Source organism: Corylus avellana, chromosome 4 (assembly GCF_965113065.1).
Source record: "Corylus avellana chromosome 4, dhCorAvel1.hap1.2, whole genome shotgun sequence".
Classification (NCBI taxonomy): Eukaryota; Viridiplantae; Streptophyta; class Magnoliopsida; order Fagales; family Betulaceae; genus Corylus; species Corylus avellana.
The window spans coordinates 11060704-11077814 of record NC_142493.1 but is presented as its reverse complement, the minus strand read 5'-3'; the positions used below and the strand labels follow the sequence as shown (position 1 = coordinate 11077814).

The 17111-nt window shown below is 33.3% G+C and overlaps 1 protein-coding gene and 1 pseudogene across 1 annotated transcript in view; both read left to right on the top strand.

Moving 5' to 3' along the window:
- Nucleotides 1–17111, top strand: part of LOC132179641 (uncharacterized) — a 129801-nt gene that overhangs the window by 71712 nt on the left and 40978 nt on the right. The window contains exons 3-4 of the mRNA XM_088515878.1: nucleotides 8139–8192; nucleotides 8282–8377. Of these exons, the coding sequence (XP_088372004.1) occupies nucleotides 8139–8192; nucleotides 8282–8377 (150 nt within the window). The remainder of the gene's footprint in view (nucleotides 1–8138; nucleotides 8193–8281; nucleotides 8378–17111) is intronic.
- On the top strand, nucleotides 14805–16484 carry LOC148586288 (uncharacterized; annotated as a pseudogene).

The following is a 17111-nucleotide window of genomic DNA, read 5'->3' as shown; positions in this document are numbered from 1 at the left end:
ATCATCATGTGCTTAACTCATTTAAGGAATGACGTTGTTTTATCAGATCATTGAATATATTGTAAAATCTTATGGATTTCCCACATTGTTGATAGTCGTAATCAGAATCATATATATATATATATTGATGACGAGGAACCATTGTGGTACTCTTGAACATCTTGTAGAAGAATTTTGGTGTTATCTTATAGTCTTTGTGACTGTTGTTTCGAAATCAGCAGGAATCTTTATACTTTTCTTATAAATTTGTTAGGTGGTCCCTAGCTACTATATACACTGACATTAAGTAAATCGAAGATGACAAAATCTTATTCTTTTATTTTATTGATTAGATCTACTATATGCCTGAGATGCACCATCAACAGTTTTGTGCAGTATTCTATGACAGAGCATTTTTGGAGTTCCGAATCGGGACACTTTTTTCAGTCTCTTCCTGGAGTTTTCTTCTTTTATGACATATTTCTCCAGTTAAGGTTGGTATCTTTGTTCACAACTAACGGGGTATTTGAAAGTGTGATTTTGGAGTCCGTCATGATTATTGGGGTGGTTTAGGTGTCATTGATGAAAGATTATGTTTCTTTTTCCATTTTCACATGTTTAGTTTTGTTTCCGTTCGAAAGAAAAATTATAAATGCACATTATCATAGCTGCATCTCCACTCATGAGATAATCAAACATGGATAAGGACCAACATGGAGAAAAATCTATCGATTCAAGAAACTGAGGTATATTAAGTGTTACGAACCTAACGGGATAAATTAGGTTCTAAGTAGTGGCGGAGCCAGACAATTCACATTGGGGGTGCCGCTAAATTTTTTTGGTGTCCTAACAATTTTCTCTACCCTAAAAATTTGGTAATTCAAACAATATATGTATCACAAAAAAAAATATCTATAAAAGTTCATAAATATGTGCTCAAATTGATATATTATAAATGTAACATGTCGGCACTAAATCAAAAAGACAAAAATACAAACAAAAAAAGTATCTAAAACTCCACTTTACTGTCTCTTAGAAGTACAAAATTATCAAGTAGAGAATCTAAATTGAAGCTCTTAGCAATTTTCCTTTCAATATGGAGAACTATACTGTTTGCAAGAAAATCATCTTCTATTTTGTTGCGAAGTCGTGTTTTAACAATTTTCATTGCTTAAAATGATTATTCGGTAGTTTGCTGTAAACACTAGAAGAGTCAAAACAAAAACAATTATCCTTTACAAGTCTTCATAGTTGGTTGATAAGGTCTTTTTTGTAGATATGTCTTTAGAATTTGGTCTCTATTTTAGATTTTTTTTTTCTTAAGCAAAGATCTATCGGCAGACTTACTACCTCGACATGACTTGGTTAGAATTTGATTGGAACTTATTGAAATCATTGGTGATCTTCATAATCGTTGGCAATTAAAATTATGTATTTCATACAGTTAAAACATGTAACAAAAAATATATATTCATAAGAAAAATAATTTAATTGAACAATCTAAATATAAAAAGTTTTATCAAAAAATTTAACAAGCAATTGGTATGAATTATTGAGGGCTTTAATACCTATACTTAGGGGTTTATTTATTTATTTTAAATTTTTTTAAGTATAAAAGTTTTTTTTTTTTTTTTAGTCATGTTGTAAAGTGCTGCTATAAGAGTTTAAAAGGTTTGGACTTTTGGAAAGTATTTGGAGTTTGGTCTCTCAACCAAACCTACTGGCCCACACGTGTTAAAAGAAAGAAGCTATGGCAGTGGTCCATTGATGCATAAGCTCATTGACCGATTGACCTATCATAAGAAAGAAGCTACAATAGTCCACAGACAGACAAAAATTTATTTAAACGATGCGTTTAATAAGTGTAATGTTTGTCATCGTCTTCTTCCCCTTTTCACATAACCTAAACCTAAAAGCCATAAACACTGAAATTGTTGCAGAAAAATTTCCAGAGATCCGACATTGCTTGAGTCGTTTGCCCCTTATGTTTGATGAGTGAGTGTCGATCGTAAGTAAGAGAAAATAATTTTTTTTTGGGGGTGCAGTGTAAAACTTGGGTAGAAAAACAGCAAATTTTTTTTTTTTTTTTTTAAATCTTCGCGGCACCGCCAAAGCCTACTGTGGCTCCGCCACTGGTTCTAAGGGAACCTAAACTTTCTAAACGCAAGGTTTGAGATTATTACTTTTTATACCTTTATTCATAGTATAATCCCTTTAAATGAAGGATTCATTACATATTACATATCTAAACACAAGGTTTGAGATTATTACTTTTGATACCTTTATTCATAGTATAATCCTTTTAAATGAAGGATTCATTACATATTACATAAGAGAGTTAGGGCTGAGTCAATAATTCTTATTGGAATAATAGCGTAGCCTAACAAGCCTAGGATTAGCCAAATTATGCTAACATAATATAAACCTAAGACATAAACCTAATACGGCTAGCCTAATATGAAAAGGCCCGTAACATTAAGATATATATAGTGGTGTACTCCAACAAGCCAAACGTGGAAGTAATCATACAATTGCACTTCTGGATAGATAAAATAAGGGGCTATTATTATGTTACTAAGATAAACTCGAAAATCAAATGCATCATAATATTCCAGATCATTTTTTCTTTATGTTTTTGTTTTAAAAAATAAATTGTTGGAGCAAATACAAACAATAGGGAATCCATCCTTCTATATTGATCCTAATACCGCTTGACGAATCCTTGAAATGTTATGCAACTTTAAATGTGCTCACTAATTCTACAGGTCCTTTCTTAGCAAGCATAAAGATACAATTAAATGAAAATTGGCTTTCACTTAAAGTAGTGCTTCCCTAAAAAGATTGATTTGCTTCCTTTTACCTCATAATAATTAACTTTGAGTACACTCCTAACCTCCCCTCCCGTCCCGTAAATAATCTTGTATATAGGCTAAGAGTCTGTTTTAGATTGCATTTGATAAATAGAGTTTTTAAGTCAAAAAAATATTTTTTGACAAAAGCATCATTTTAAAGCTTTTGCCCAAAGTGTTTTTTAAATCATTTTTAGGCTTTTTTGAACCTTTAAAAGCGCTTTTAATTTTTTTACTGAACTAATATTTTTTTTTTCTTTAAATGGACTTTTTTAGTGTTAAAAGTATTTGGGTAAAGTCCACATACCCCCCTCAAACTACCACCCAATTGACAATGTCCCCCCCAAACTTTCAATTACAACAATGTACCTCTCAAACTACCAAAACATTGTCAATATCCCCCCCAAAGCTAGCAAAAAGATCAAAATGCCCCTATATATTTCTCAATATGACAAAAATACCCCTACAATTTTAAAAAAATAATAATTTTTTTTTAATCGAAAATTTTAATTTTTTTTTTAATTTTTAAAATTTTTTTTTAAAAAGATTTTTTTTTTTAAACGGAAATTTTTATTTTTAAAAAAAAAAACTATTTTTTATTTTTAGATTTTTAGATTTTTTAAAAATATTTAAAAAAAAAACGAAAATTTTATTTTTTTTAAAACGAAAATATTTTAATTTTTTTTAAAATGGAAATTTTTATTTAAAAATTATAAAAGAAAACATTTATAAAAAAAAAAAAAAATCAAAAAAAACCAACCAAAAATTTTCAATTTTTATAAAAGAAAAATCAAATTTTTAAAATTTTTATTTTATTTTAGGTTTTTCCAGAAATTTTAGTTTTTTTTTTTTAAAAAAAATTTACTAAGGGTAGTTTCGTCATTGAGGGGTACATTGACAATGTTTTGGTAGTTTGTAGGGTACATTGTCGCAATTGAAAATTTGGGGGGGACATTGTCAATTGGGTGGTAGTTTGAGGAAGGTATGTGAACTTTTTCCAAAGTATTTTTAGGCCTCTCAAACGCAATCTCAAACCGGCCCTGGTTTGAGATTGCATTTGAGAGGCCTAAAAGTACTTTCCAAACAAATTATTTGTAAAAAAAAAAAAAAAAAATTACATCAATATTAACAGATATATACTTGGAAAAAAAAAAAAAAGAAGCAAAATTCAGATATTATTCTAAAAATAATATTGAAATGTTAAGTATGATTCTTTTCATTATTTCCACTATATTTCTATTATTCTCTTCTCCCAATTCTTCTAACCCTCATCATCTATCCCATATTCTCAAGACTGCCGGCCCACTCTTTCAGAGGTTAGTTTTGTGACGCCATCCTTCTAGTTTTCTTATTCATGGTTTTTCACTCTCTCTGTCCCTCTGTCTCTCAGGTTGTTACTCTGTCATTTCCGGCCATGCAATGGGCATGGAATATTGGAATGGAAGGGAAGGGATATCTTCCCAACCAATGGGTCGAACCCTCCACCGCACAATCAATGGTACGTACTCTGTTTGTTTAGCCTCCATACCCATTGAAGTTTGAACCCGTCCTTCTCTTTAATTTGGGGCCAAAACCCCGCAATTTCGTCTTGCCTTTTCTCTTCCAGTCCCTCATCAATCCTCTCAAAATCTACCTAATTAAGAACCCAAAGAAATATCCAATCAAAAAGACATTGCCAATGTGAGAATATTGCCAATGTCATATGGAATGCTATTTTCAGCCGTGTTGGATTAGCCTGAATTATTTGTTCTTATTTGTTCGAAAGGGTTGTGCGGCACTCCTCATTACTCGAGATACAGCAGTGTGCTTAGTTTTGATGGAAGAAGTAGCGTGTTTTTTTTTTTTTTTTTCAAATTTCTTTTGACTGGGCAACTGCTCTGCATCTTAATTTCGGATCAACATGCCCTCAAATTTTTTTTGTTTAAATATGAGATTCTCAAATTTTAAAATTTGAAACCCTCTATTACATAATTTATACCTAACGGTCCAAATAAATGAAGAGAATTAACTACTTGATTACAACTAACTAAAATAACTGCCACTTATACACGTGCAATGTTTATTGAAACAGAATTAACTACTTAATAGAATCTAACTTTATCTAACTGTATTGTTTCTCCTCCAGCTCATCTTCTCTTCCTTGCAAATCTGCCTTAACCTCTTCTGCATCTCCCGTGACATAGCCTCCCCCTCTAAAGCACCTTGCCCACAAGGTGCGGATAAGAATGTTGTAAGTGGAATAATTCCTCCCAAGAAGCATCATCTTTAGTTTGCCCCACCCACTGAACCAACACCTCAGTATTGCTCAATAGGACCAACCTCTCTGGTTTTTTTCCTTCCTTCTTCATTCTCCTGCCTGGGGGTAATAACATCATGAAGAGGCTGCAACAAAACACTCTTGTTCTCACCTCTAGTTAGTTTCACAGATTCATCATTTTCCATACGAAAACTTGAATTAGCAGCTGATCCATCCAGCAAACAGGTTCGTTCCTCATACACAAACTGCATAGTGAGATTTAGAAAATCCCACAATATAGGTCCTAGAGTTCTTAACCATTGAATGCCAAGTACCATACCACAACCAGCCAAAGGTAAGATGTAAAAATCAACAATAAAAATATAACCTTGCATCTTTACCTTTGTGTTTTTGCATTTTCCAGAACTTACAAATTCATCTCCATTGGCTACTTTAACTTTTATAGCTTCCTGAAGCATAGGTTGAATTCCCAATCCTTTAGCCATTTTTTGATCTAAAAAATTATGTGTACTTCCAGAATCAATCAAGATTACTACCTTGTGACTTCTAATCATACCTACAAGCCTCATAGTCTTATGAGTAGGAGTTCCAATGAGGGCATGTAAGGAAATTTCAGGAAATTCTTCCAACAAAAAAAAAAAATCACCTGGATCAGGTTCTTCAACTTCTTCCAATTTGGTCACCTTGTGCTCAACCCCCTCAAGCAAGAACAATCTTGGTGTAGCACAAAAATGGCCATGGCTCCACTTAGCATCACAATTATAACATAACCCATTTTTTCTTCTTTCCATCATCTCAACATTAGAAATTTTCTGCACTGGCAACACTGCTGAACCAGAAATAGGAATATTAGACTTGTGCTGATTATCAACAATACCAACATTCTCAGAATTCTTTTGCTGCCCAAACAAATTAGTTTTTCCTCCCAACAACCCAGTACCCTTATTCTCTCCCCCAAAACTTCTGGCAACATTATTACAGGGAAGGGCATTCCATTGTGGCTTATTGCTCTTTCTGAAATTGAATATATAATCCTCTTGGATTTTGGCTAAAGAATAAGCATCCACTAGACCCTTAGGTTTAAACATCTTCACTGCCAATCTAATTTCATCTTTTAACCCCCCCATAAAACAACTCAGTTTATGTGCTTCAGGCAAATCAGCCACCCTATTGGCTGAAACTTCAAACTGTTTTTTATATTCTTCCAAAGATCCTTCTTGTTTCAACTTTGACAATGTTTCCATAGGATCATCATAAGACCCCATACCAAATCTAATCTGTAATGCTCTAGCAAAATCATCCCAAGTAGTAAAAGAATTTGATTTATGCAATTCTTGAAACCAAATTAAGGCTGTACCTTCCATATGAAAAGAAGAAATCTTCAACCTTTGACAATCTAGTGTAGAGTAGTGATCAAAGAATTGCTCAGCCTTGTAACACCAATTCAATGGATCCTCCCCATCAAATTTAGGAAACTCCAACCGAATGGACTTAGTGTGGAATCCATCTCCTACCTGAAACCCTCCACCATCTGCTGCATGAATCCTTCCTTTTCAGGTTGAACCTAAGTTGGCCTCCATAGTATCAAAAGAGGAACTTTTATCTCTCTGTTCTGGTACCCTCTTCGATTCCTGAATGCATCTCATCACATGTGCCAACTGTTCACTTAAGAAAGCAAACTAGTCATCCTGCTTCTTCTCAAAACGATCCTATCTTGCACTTATGAAAGCAAACTGGTCATCCTACTTCTTCTCAAAACTATCTTGTCTTGCATTCCTCTCCTGCAACTGTTGATCACGAGCTACACAATCAACCTGGAACTGTTTAAACTCCTTCCTTAACTGCACCAATTCAGACTCTTGCCTCATTGATCTAGTTTTCATGAAAAGAAAACAAATGGCTCTGATACCACTTGTAACAGTAAATTACTATTTCTTATTGAGAAGGCCAATTCGAGATGGCAAATCTCCTAAGGAAGCCAATTCGAGATGGCAAATCTCCTAACAATTCTTTACACTTCAAAAGCTACTCCTCCTTGCACTTGGTCAGCCTTATATAAGGCTTAGCAACTAAAGCAATTCAGTTACAAAGTTGATTACAACTAACTAAAATAACTGCCACTTATACACGTGCAGTGTTTATTAAAACAGAATTAACTACTTAATAGAATCTAACTTCATCTAATTGTATTGTTTCTCCTCCAGCTCATCTTCTCTTTCTTGTAAATCTGCCTTAACCTCTTCTGCATCTCCCGTGACAAAAGGAAGGTGAAGGATGTAATATTCATGGATCGATTGAAGTAAATAAAGTTGCTGGAATGTTTGATTTTGCACTTGCAAAAAGCTTTCAGCAGCCAAATGTGAAAGATTTAGGAGAAGCTCTGTTTTGGTTGCTTGCCAATAAAAGAGTGGTAAGCATCTATTAAATAGCCTTTTCTAGTTTTTTTTTATTTTTTTTATAGATAAGTAAGCAACTCTTAAATAAAAATTTGTTCGATATAATTAATATGTTATTTACATTTTTTCACTTCTCAACGCCTTGTAGGGTGTAATGGGTACATGAAACACCAAATGGTATGCACCAATATTTCATCAAGGTTGGTATTATGTTCTTGTTATGTTTCTGTCTTTGAGGTTTCATAAACAAATGCTGAATGATATTTTCCTATTTATAGAAATTTCATTTTTTCGTTTATTAATTTTGATGTTTATATTGTGATAAAAAACTAAGCAGTGATATAAATTTAATATTTGAATTAAATGGAAGAACAAACAATCAATATCGGAAAGATTTATGATGATTGTAGATCTTGGGCTGCTGTAACACATTGTATCAAAATTGTCCATGGAGTTTTTTATAAAATCATCATGTGCTTAACTCATTTAAGGAATGGTGTTGTTTTATTAGATCAGAATCATATATATATATTTTGATGACAAGGAACCATTGTGGTAGTCTTGAACATCTATTTGAAGAATTTTGGTCTTTTATTTTTTGTGACTGTTGTTTCGAAATCAGCAGGGATCTTTATGATTTTCTTATAAATTTGTCAGGTGATCCCTACTATATACACTGACATTAGAGGCCGTATGATCCAGTCAAATCAGGTAAATTGAAGATGACAAAATCTTATTCTTTTATTTTATTGATTAGATCTACTATATGCCCGAGATGCACCATCAATGGTTTTGTGCAGTATTCCGGGACAGAGCATTTTTGGAGTTCCGAATCGGGTTACTTTTTTCAGTCTCTTCCTGGAATTTTCTTCTTTTATGACATTTCTCCAGTTAAGGTTCGTATATTTGTTCACAGCTAATAGGGTATTTGAAAGTGTGATTTTGGAGTCTGTCATGAATATTGGGGTGGTTTAGGTGTCATTGATGAAAGATTATGTTTCTTTTTCCATTTTCACACGTTTAGTTTTGTTTCCTTTCAGAAGAAAAATTATAAATGCACATTATCATAGCTGCATCTCCACTCATGAGATAGTCAAACATGGATAAGGACCAACAGGAGAAAAATCTATGGATTCAGGGAAACTGAGGTAGATTAAGTGTTACGAACTTAAGTTCATAATGGGATAAATTAAGTTCTAAGGGAACCTAAACCTTTTAAACACAAAGTTTGAGATTACTACTTTTTATTCCTTTATTCATAGCATAACCCCTTTAAATGGAGGATTCATTACATATTACATAAGAAAGTTAGGACTGAGTCAACAACTCTTATGAGGATTATTAATTGATTTTCTGCAGGAGAAAATTGTTGGGTAGGGAAATCATTGAGTCATTTTCTTATGAGGATTATTAATTGATGTTGTAATTATTAAATTCATGTGACTTATTTCTTCGCGGAATGAATTGTGTCAAGATTCTTATTTCATTTTGTCAAGTCGCTCACTTTTATTTTCCCCTTCAATTCATTCACTCGTAGATCCACTTGCCAATTGGTTTTTCATGAAACTTTGGACGGGATTGTGAATCTGATGCATATGTCCAATGAAGAAAACCCAACTTACAATATCTAAATGTTGCTAATTGAAACGATAAGAGGCATGCAGAGATCAAATTTAAGCATGGTGTTTCCACAAAAATCTTACTTTTTTGTTTATGTTTGTAGGCAGGGGTTTGATAATCTTGAGTGCACCCAGTTTTTAATGTGCAAAGCCTAATCTGTTTATGTTGGCTTTCAATTTCTTCCAACCCCATCCCATTCCTTCATTCTGTAGATTTGATAAGAAACTTCTTTCACGCACCATTATGACAGAAGATAACAGAAGATTACAATGCATTGAACTAAAGAAAGGCTCATTCAATATTATGGATAGAAATTTTTTCCAAACCCATGTAAAATAGTGTCAAATGTCTATAATCATTTAAAAGGCACATTAAATTTAAATTAGTAAACTGCTATTAATGAGGTTAAGAATTTAATTTGTCTTTTAAATGTTTATAGACACTTGACACATTTTATTTGGGTTGGAAGATACTCTCTTCATACCGGTTTGGAGAAAATTTCTGTCCCAATATTATTCAATACAATGGCTCAAAGTCTGGTTTGGAAGTCAGAAGGTGGTTGTCACTAAAGACAAAGTAAGAGAGTAAAGGAACATGTATATAAGGAAAAGAAGGTTTGGAGACGAAGGAAACACAAAGGGAATAATTATGTGTTACATGCTCAACTTCTCAAGTGTGTATAATTATGTGTTACATGCTCAACTTCTCAAGTGTGTAATGGGAAAAATTTGAGAAGGTTGTTAGCCGAATCAGGACATCTTTCAAAAAATAGTTTGGGAATAAACTTCTTGGTACCTTTACTCCATGTCTTAAAAAAAAAAAAAAAAAAAAAAAAAAAAAAAAAAATTCTTTTACAATAATTCCCCAACTCATCTTCATACGTTGATGAATGATGCGTAATTAAAGATAATAATAACACCAACTCATGAAAGATAAATGAATAACAACGTTAAGAGAAGACAAGAATGAATAAATACCAAATGCTTTTTTTCAATGTTGAGCTGTTATTGCCTCCTCATAATATTTTTACCCTTGCACTTATTTCCTTTGGCCATTTGTAACGTTATGTTTGCTATAACTCACTTTTGTCATATATTCTTTTGGAGCGTTGCAATGTTTTTTTTTTTTTTTTTTAACGAAAGTTGAAATTTTATCCTAAACCATCTCTATGATAATTAGGCCTAGTAGTCAAAGATGATAAACTATAATATTGATGGTAACTTGGTGAGGCTTCCCATCGATATCTAAGTTCACAAGAAAAGGTGTGGAGATTATTAAAGAGATAAAGCACGAGAATAAATAAGCATGCAAAAATAGCTTTTAAAAAAGTAGGGAGAAGAAAGGAAAAGAAGATGAAGAGAAGAAGGAAAGAACAAAGCAAGAAAATAAAGGAGCACGTACAAAATGAAATTATAGCACTGTTTGTTAATGAGTTTTTAGAGGGTGGTTTTTTATTTTTGGTTTAAAAAAGTATTCTGATGCGACATTAAGGTGAAAACCTTTTCGGTGTTTTTAAGAGTGTTTTAAGTTGAGGTTGTTTCTTAACATTTTGGTTTTTAGAAGAGAAAATAAAAATTTTAACAAACAAAGTCAAAGCTTTAGAGACAAAAAGAAAAAAAGAGAGAAAAAAATAGGTTCATTGCAACCCGTTTCTTTCATCGTTTTGGGGGCATATCAAATATTTGTTTTGTCTACCAAAGTAGAAATTTCATCATTTGTAAACCATCTTACTGATAGTTAGGCCGAGGGTGATGAACTTCAATAATGGATTTTAACTTTGTGAGTCTTGTAATAAATATATGAACTTGCAAGAAATGAAGTTTTGGGGGAGGAAAAAAAAAACAAAGTAAGTAAGAGAATAAAGGCCTAAGTACGCAAAACAAGAAAAAAATAATGATGAAGAAGAAAAGAAAAGAAGATTTGGAGATGAAGAAAGGAACAAAGAAAAAGAAAAGATAACATGCACTCAAAGAAAAGAAAGTTTGGAGAAAAAGGAAGAAAGAAATGAATAATTATGTTCATTATTAATCACAGTTTTGGAAGATTAGGAATAATCATATTTTCTACCGAATCATCCTTTGTAAACCATCTTTGTGATAGTTAGAAGGCACAATAGATTTGTATTTTCTTTCACCAAAGGAGAAAAAAGGACACGACAAGCTTGAAATTGTATAACAGATGCTATTATAAAAAAGGGTTAAATACTCCATACCCCCCTAGGGTTTTCCAACTTTATTTTTTCCCCCCTGGGGTTTCATTTTTATTACAGGAGGTCCCTGTGGTTTTGATAAGTGACCAAGTTAGTCCATCCGTTAGTTGACCGTTAGTTGACTGTACGGACTGACACGTGGACCAATCAGACGTCGACACGTGGCACATATATTAATTTTTTAAATTTTTTTTTTAATTAAAAAAAAAGGGAAAAAACTGGAGGTGGCTCTTGGCAATTTGGGGGTGGCTCGGTCACCCCCTTGGGCTCCAAGGGGGTGGTCGAAACCACCCCCAGTACCCACTGGGGGTGGCTCGGCCACCCCCATGGAGCCTTGGGGGTGGCCGAAACCACCCCCAACCACCATTGGGGGTGGTTTCGGCCACCCCAAAGGAGCCACCCCCAGTGGGTACTGGGGGTGGTTTCGGCCACCCCTGGTGCCCAGGGGGTGGCTCGGCCACCCCCATCCGGCCAGATGGGGGTGGCCAGGCCACCCCCATGGCCAAAGGGGGTGGCCGAGCCACCCCCAAATTGCCAAGGGGTGGCTCGGCCACCCCCAGTTTTTTCCGTCTTTTTTTTTTTTTTTTTTTTTAATATTTTTTTAAAATTAAAAAAAAATACATTTTTTTTTTATTAAAAAAAAAATTAAATATATGCCACGTGTCGACGTCTGATTGGTCCACGTGTCAGTCCTAACGGTCAACTAACGGATGGACTAACTTGGTCACTTATCAAAACCACAGGGACCTCCTGTGATGAAAATGAAACCCCAGTGAGAAAAAAATAAAGTTGGAAAATCCCAGGGGGGTATGGAGTATTTAACCCTATAAAAAAACCAATCATGGGCTACAAGATAGATAAATAATGCACATGAGCCAACTTATGTGCAATAGAATTTCGAGGATAAGTTAAAAGTCAATTTCCTTGCATTATTTAAAATTAAAGGTTTCAACTTTGAATATATAACCCTTCTCAATTTTTTGGTCTTCAAGAGGATAAAGGTTTGTAATTAAGGGCTGTGCAAATTCTGATCTTTGAAAAAAATAAAATTAGTGCTAACAATCGTAAGCCACACATTAAGACCCACTTGAAAAGCGTGGGTCAAATGAGTATGAATATACTTTAACATTGTCAAGAAAACCCAACTTGCAATAAGAGGTTGGCTGAGATCAAATTTTAGTAGGATGTTTCCCCAAAAATCCTTTATTTTTTATTTTTTATTTTTTATTTTTACTCATGCATGAAATTAGAAGTTTTATCCATTATAAACCATCTCTATGATAGTTAGGCCTAGTACTCAATGATAATGATGAACTTGAATATTGGTGCTAACTTGGTGAGGCTTGCAATAGATATCTAAGATTGCTAGAAAAGAGGGTGTGGATATTAAAAAAAAAAAAAAAAAAAGAATCAAGGAGCACGTATAAAAAGAAAAGAAAAGGAGGAAGCTAAAAAACCAAGGATATAAAGGCGAAGAAAAGGATAAAACAAGACAATAAATGAGCATGTACAAAAAGAAATAATAGCTTTGTTTGTTAATGTGTTTTGAGGAGTTTTTTGTTTTTAACTTATAAAAGTATTCCGTAACATAAATTAGAATACTATTTTTGTATTTTTAATAGTGCTTTGTGTTTAAATTGTTTGTTAATGTTTTTATTTTGAGGGAAAAAAAAATGAAAGACAAAAAAAAAATCTAACTGATGAACCCCTGAAGGGTTGAAGACAAAGGAAAAAACAAAGGTTCATTATAACCCATTTCTTCCATACTTTTAAGGTCATAGCAATTCTTTCTTTTTTTTTTTTTTTTGTCTAAGACAGTAGAATATTCATCTTTTGTAAATTTACTATCTAAACTTGCAAGAAACAAAGTTGTTGAGAAAAAGAAAAAGATAGAGTAAGAGAATAAAGTACTATATATGTGCATATAGAAGGAAAAAAAAAAAAAAAAAAAATTAATGAAGAAGAAAAGAAAGGAAGATTTGGAATGAAAAGAATTTTTTGGCAAAAGCTTCATTTTTAAGTTTTTTTAGACCCTTAAAAGCGTTTTTAATTTTTTTTTAATTAGCCATTGCAATCCTTAATCCATTAATTTTTTTTCTTCCCCCTTCTCTCTCTCTCTCTCTCTCTCTCTCTGTAGCATCCGTTGAATATCATCATCTGCTCTGCTGGATTAAGTTTTTTAGACCCTTAAGAGAATAGAGAACCCTGCACCTGAAGAAAAGAATGTTTGAAGAGTAAAGAAAAAAAAAAAAAAGAAGGGAATAATTATGTTCATTATAAATCATGTCAATCACATGAGTTTTGGAAGCATAGCAATATTGTTTTATTTCTTCTACCAAATCGTCCTTTGTAAATCATCTTTGTGATTTGTATTTTGTCTTGCCAAAGGAGAAAAAAAAGATTTGTTTGATAATTTAAGGAGAAAGAAGGGACAACAAGCTTGAAGTTGTATAACAGGTACTACACGTACAGTCTCTCTCCCTCTCTCATTTCATTCCTCTATTACCCTCTTTTCTATTGCTAATTTGCTATTGATATTTAACATGTAATTCAAATATTTTGTAAAAGCTAAAAAGTTAATAATTTTTATAGTACGTACCTAGCTATTATTGTTCCATTTGATCATACGTGTACGTGATTAATCATTGATAATAACAAGTCCAAAACATGCTTTTCGATCTCACAATTCTTTATCCTTGAAATCTTAAAAGGAATTAATTAATTCTAATTGACAAGATAACAAAAATGACTTATTATTATTCATCCTGGACAATGTTTATGAAAATACCTAAAAAATAAAAAACGAGTTAATCACTTAATCCTCACAAAAATAATATTAATAATATAAAAAACCCTAATTACCTTTATATCTAAAGACGAATTAAAGAGCATCATAAAAATGCCTTTGTTATATATATATATATATATGCACTTCTCGATCTCTCCATTATATTTAATTAACAATTTTATGATTTATCAAAAAGATTCAAAAAATCAGCAATATATATAATCTCCTTTAATTTGACACCATATATACAAAAGGAGATCCTTTTGAAATCGATCACTTCAATATATAATTGTGGTAGCTTAATTGGATTCTTAATTAAATCACTCACTTTGTAGGGCAGGGCGGGGCGAGGTATTACTTAATTTGAACTAATCTTTCCCTACCCAAATTTACGTAAATGCCATCTAATTAATTTTTTGGTCTTCAAGAGGATATATATATATATATAAAGGTTTGATAATTAAAATTAATTTAAGTGCAAATTCTGATCTTTGAAAATCTTATATTTTAATTTGATCGTACTTCATTCATGAAGACCCAATTACAAATTATATATTAATTAGCAGATTAATTTTAAAACGTTTACAAACCCTGCTCTACCTATCATCATCCTATATATATTTATCACAATATATATATCTGAATGCTAACCCCACCCTTTGGGTTTTGTGCCTCTGTAACTGTGTATTAATTAGCAGAGAGTAAGATGGCGGGTTGGTATTGGCATCACTTGCAGCGCATAGATAAGCTGGAAAGTGATAGAAACTGCTGGATGTGCGGAAAGTCAGTATTGGGAAGTCGCGGCTACAAATGCGGGGAATGCACTGATTTTTTAATTCATGAATCATGCCCCAAAAAGACAACAGAGGCCACACATGGTTTGAGAAGTAGACATCACTTGATATCCATGAAAGAGGTGGAGAAGAATGGAGATGAGAAGAAAGTAGTAGTTTGCTCATTGTGCGACGAACCGGTATCATCTAATTTGTTAATGTTAGGTAACAACGACAACATTAATAATAATGAGCCTACCTTGTATTACAAATGCTGCTTCCCCAACTGCACCTTCCTCATTCATCAACCATGTCCACAATTACCCTACAAAACACCAAAACACCCTCTGCACATCTCACACCGCTACCTTTTTCTCAGAGAGCCAAGCGAGACTCAAAATCATTGCGGTGCTTGCCTTAAAGTTTTCAGTAAACACTTCTATTACGAATGTATCAACTGCAATTATATGCTCGACATCAAATGTGCTTCTCGTTGGCAAAATTTTAGTGTTGACAAATGTAACCAGCATGCATTCATCCCCACTCCAGATCCAATCGAGTTCACTTGCCAAGTGTGTGGCGTAAAACGCTGTGAAATTGCCTATCTATGTAGCAATTGTCGACTTTTTATTCACTTTGACTGTGTTCAATTTCTAGGCACCATCAAAATTAGAGGACATGGTCACTCCCTCACTTGCACCTTCTCTCTTAGTCAAGTGAAAAAGCACAAGTGTGAAGTTTGTTACTAAAATGTGGATACAAAGCATGCGGCTTACTGTTGTGATGATCAGAAATGTGACTACATTGCCCACTTACGGTGTGCATATTGGATTAGGAAGGAGAGTGAGACCAGTGATTCCTTTGACTATGCTACTCATTTGGTCGAGGGCAACAATCTACAAGAGGGTGAAAAAGCTGCCCCTAAGGAGATTGTACATTTGAGTCATCCACTACATAAATTAAACCTTCAAAATGAAGAGCTCTTGGATGTGAAGCATTGTGAAGGATGCATGCAATTTATAGTGTTGCCCCCATTTTACGGCTGTGTGCAGTGCAACTACTCTCTCCATATAAGATGTACTAAACTACCCCAAAAGGTTATGCAACCATTACATCACGAACACCTGCTCAACCTACATGAGGTAGATTCCAATGTGCAATTGTTCAAGTGTTGGGCTTGCGAGCGAAAACGAAGTGGCTTCAACTACAAATGTGTCAAGGATGTGTGTGACAATCGAATATTTGATGCTCAATGTATTTTAATTCCAGAAGTCTTTAAACATAAAGGTCACCAGCACCGCCTCTTCCTCAGTGGGTTTCAGCAACCAAATTGCAATGCTTGTGGTCAACGTCCTCATAGAATTCAGGCATTTGAATGCATTACTTGTGGGTTCCGCTTGTGTATTAAATGTGCTACTCTTCCACTAGTAACTAGGCATAAATATGACACACATCTCTTATATCTCACTTATACCGCCGAAGACAACTCCAAAGAATATTATTGTCAAATTTGTGAAGAAGAAAGAGATGAAAAGCTTTGGTTCTATTACTGTAAAAATTGTGACTTCGCTGCTCATCCTCGATGTATACTTGGAAGAACTTGTTTCAATTAGTTACATTTGTTTATGTGACAGAGACATGGAGGGAGAACCTTATTGAATATAATTTGATTCAATATACAATCATTATGACTAAAACTCATGCTAATAAAGATATTTTACTCATTGTCTTCAAGCATCAAAGCACAGTGTAAAGGACAACGTAGACTTACCCTTTCCATTAGCAAAGATCTTTAAAGCTCAAAAAATATTTTGATCTTATTTCCCATTCTCTATGTCATGAACGGCTACAATAGAGAGTGGAATCTCTTTATTTTATCTTCTTCTCGTTTAGAATGAGAAAATATAATAAAAATAAATAAATAATTTGTCTTGCAAAAGCATGACCGACCACCCCTTTAGTGGGGATTATACAGAGATAGAGAAGGAAAGTAAAAGAGAAATAAAAGTTGGCTCCAATAAGTCTTGAGTTTCAAGTTATCTCATAACCCCATTGCAAAGTCCTATTAATTATCATTTACTCAACTGTAAATTAAAAATTGTACTATAGGTTTTATTTAATAACAAAAGATCTCTCTATCGTACTAATGTCTACAAATAAATCTCTACATATGATATTCAAAATTGAATAAGGTATTTTAATTTTATAGTCACCTTATCCAATCTAAATCTTTTATCTTT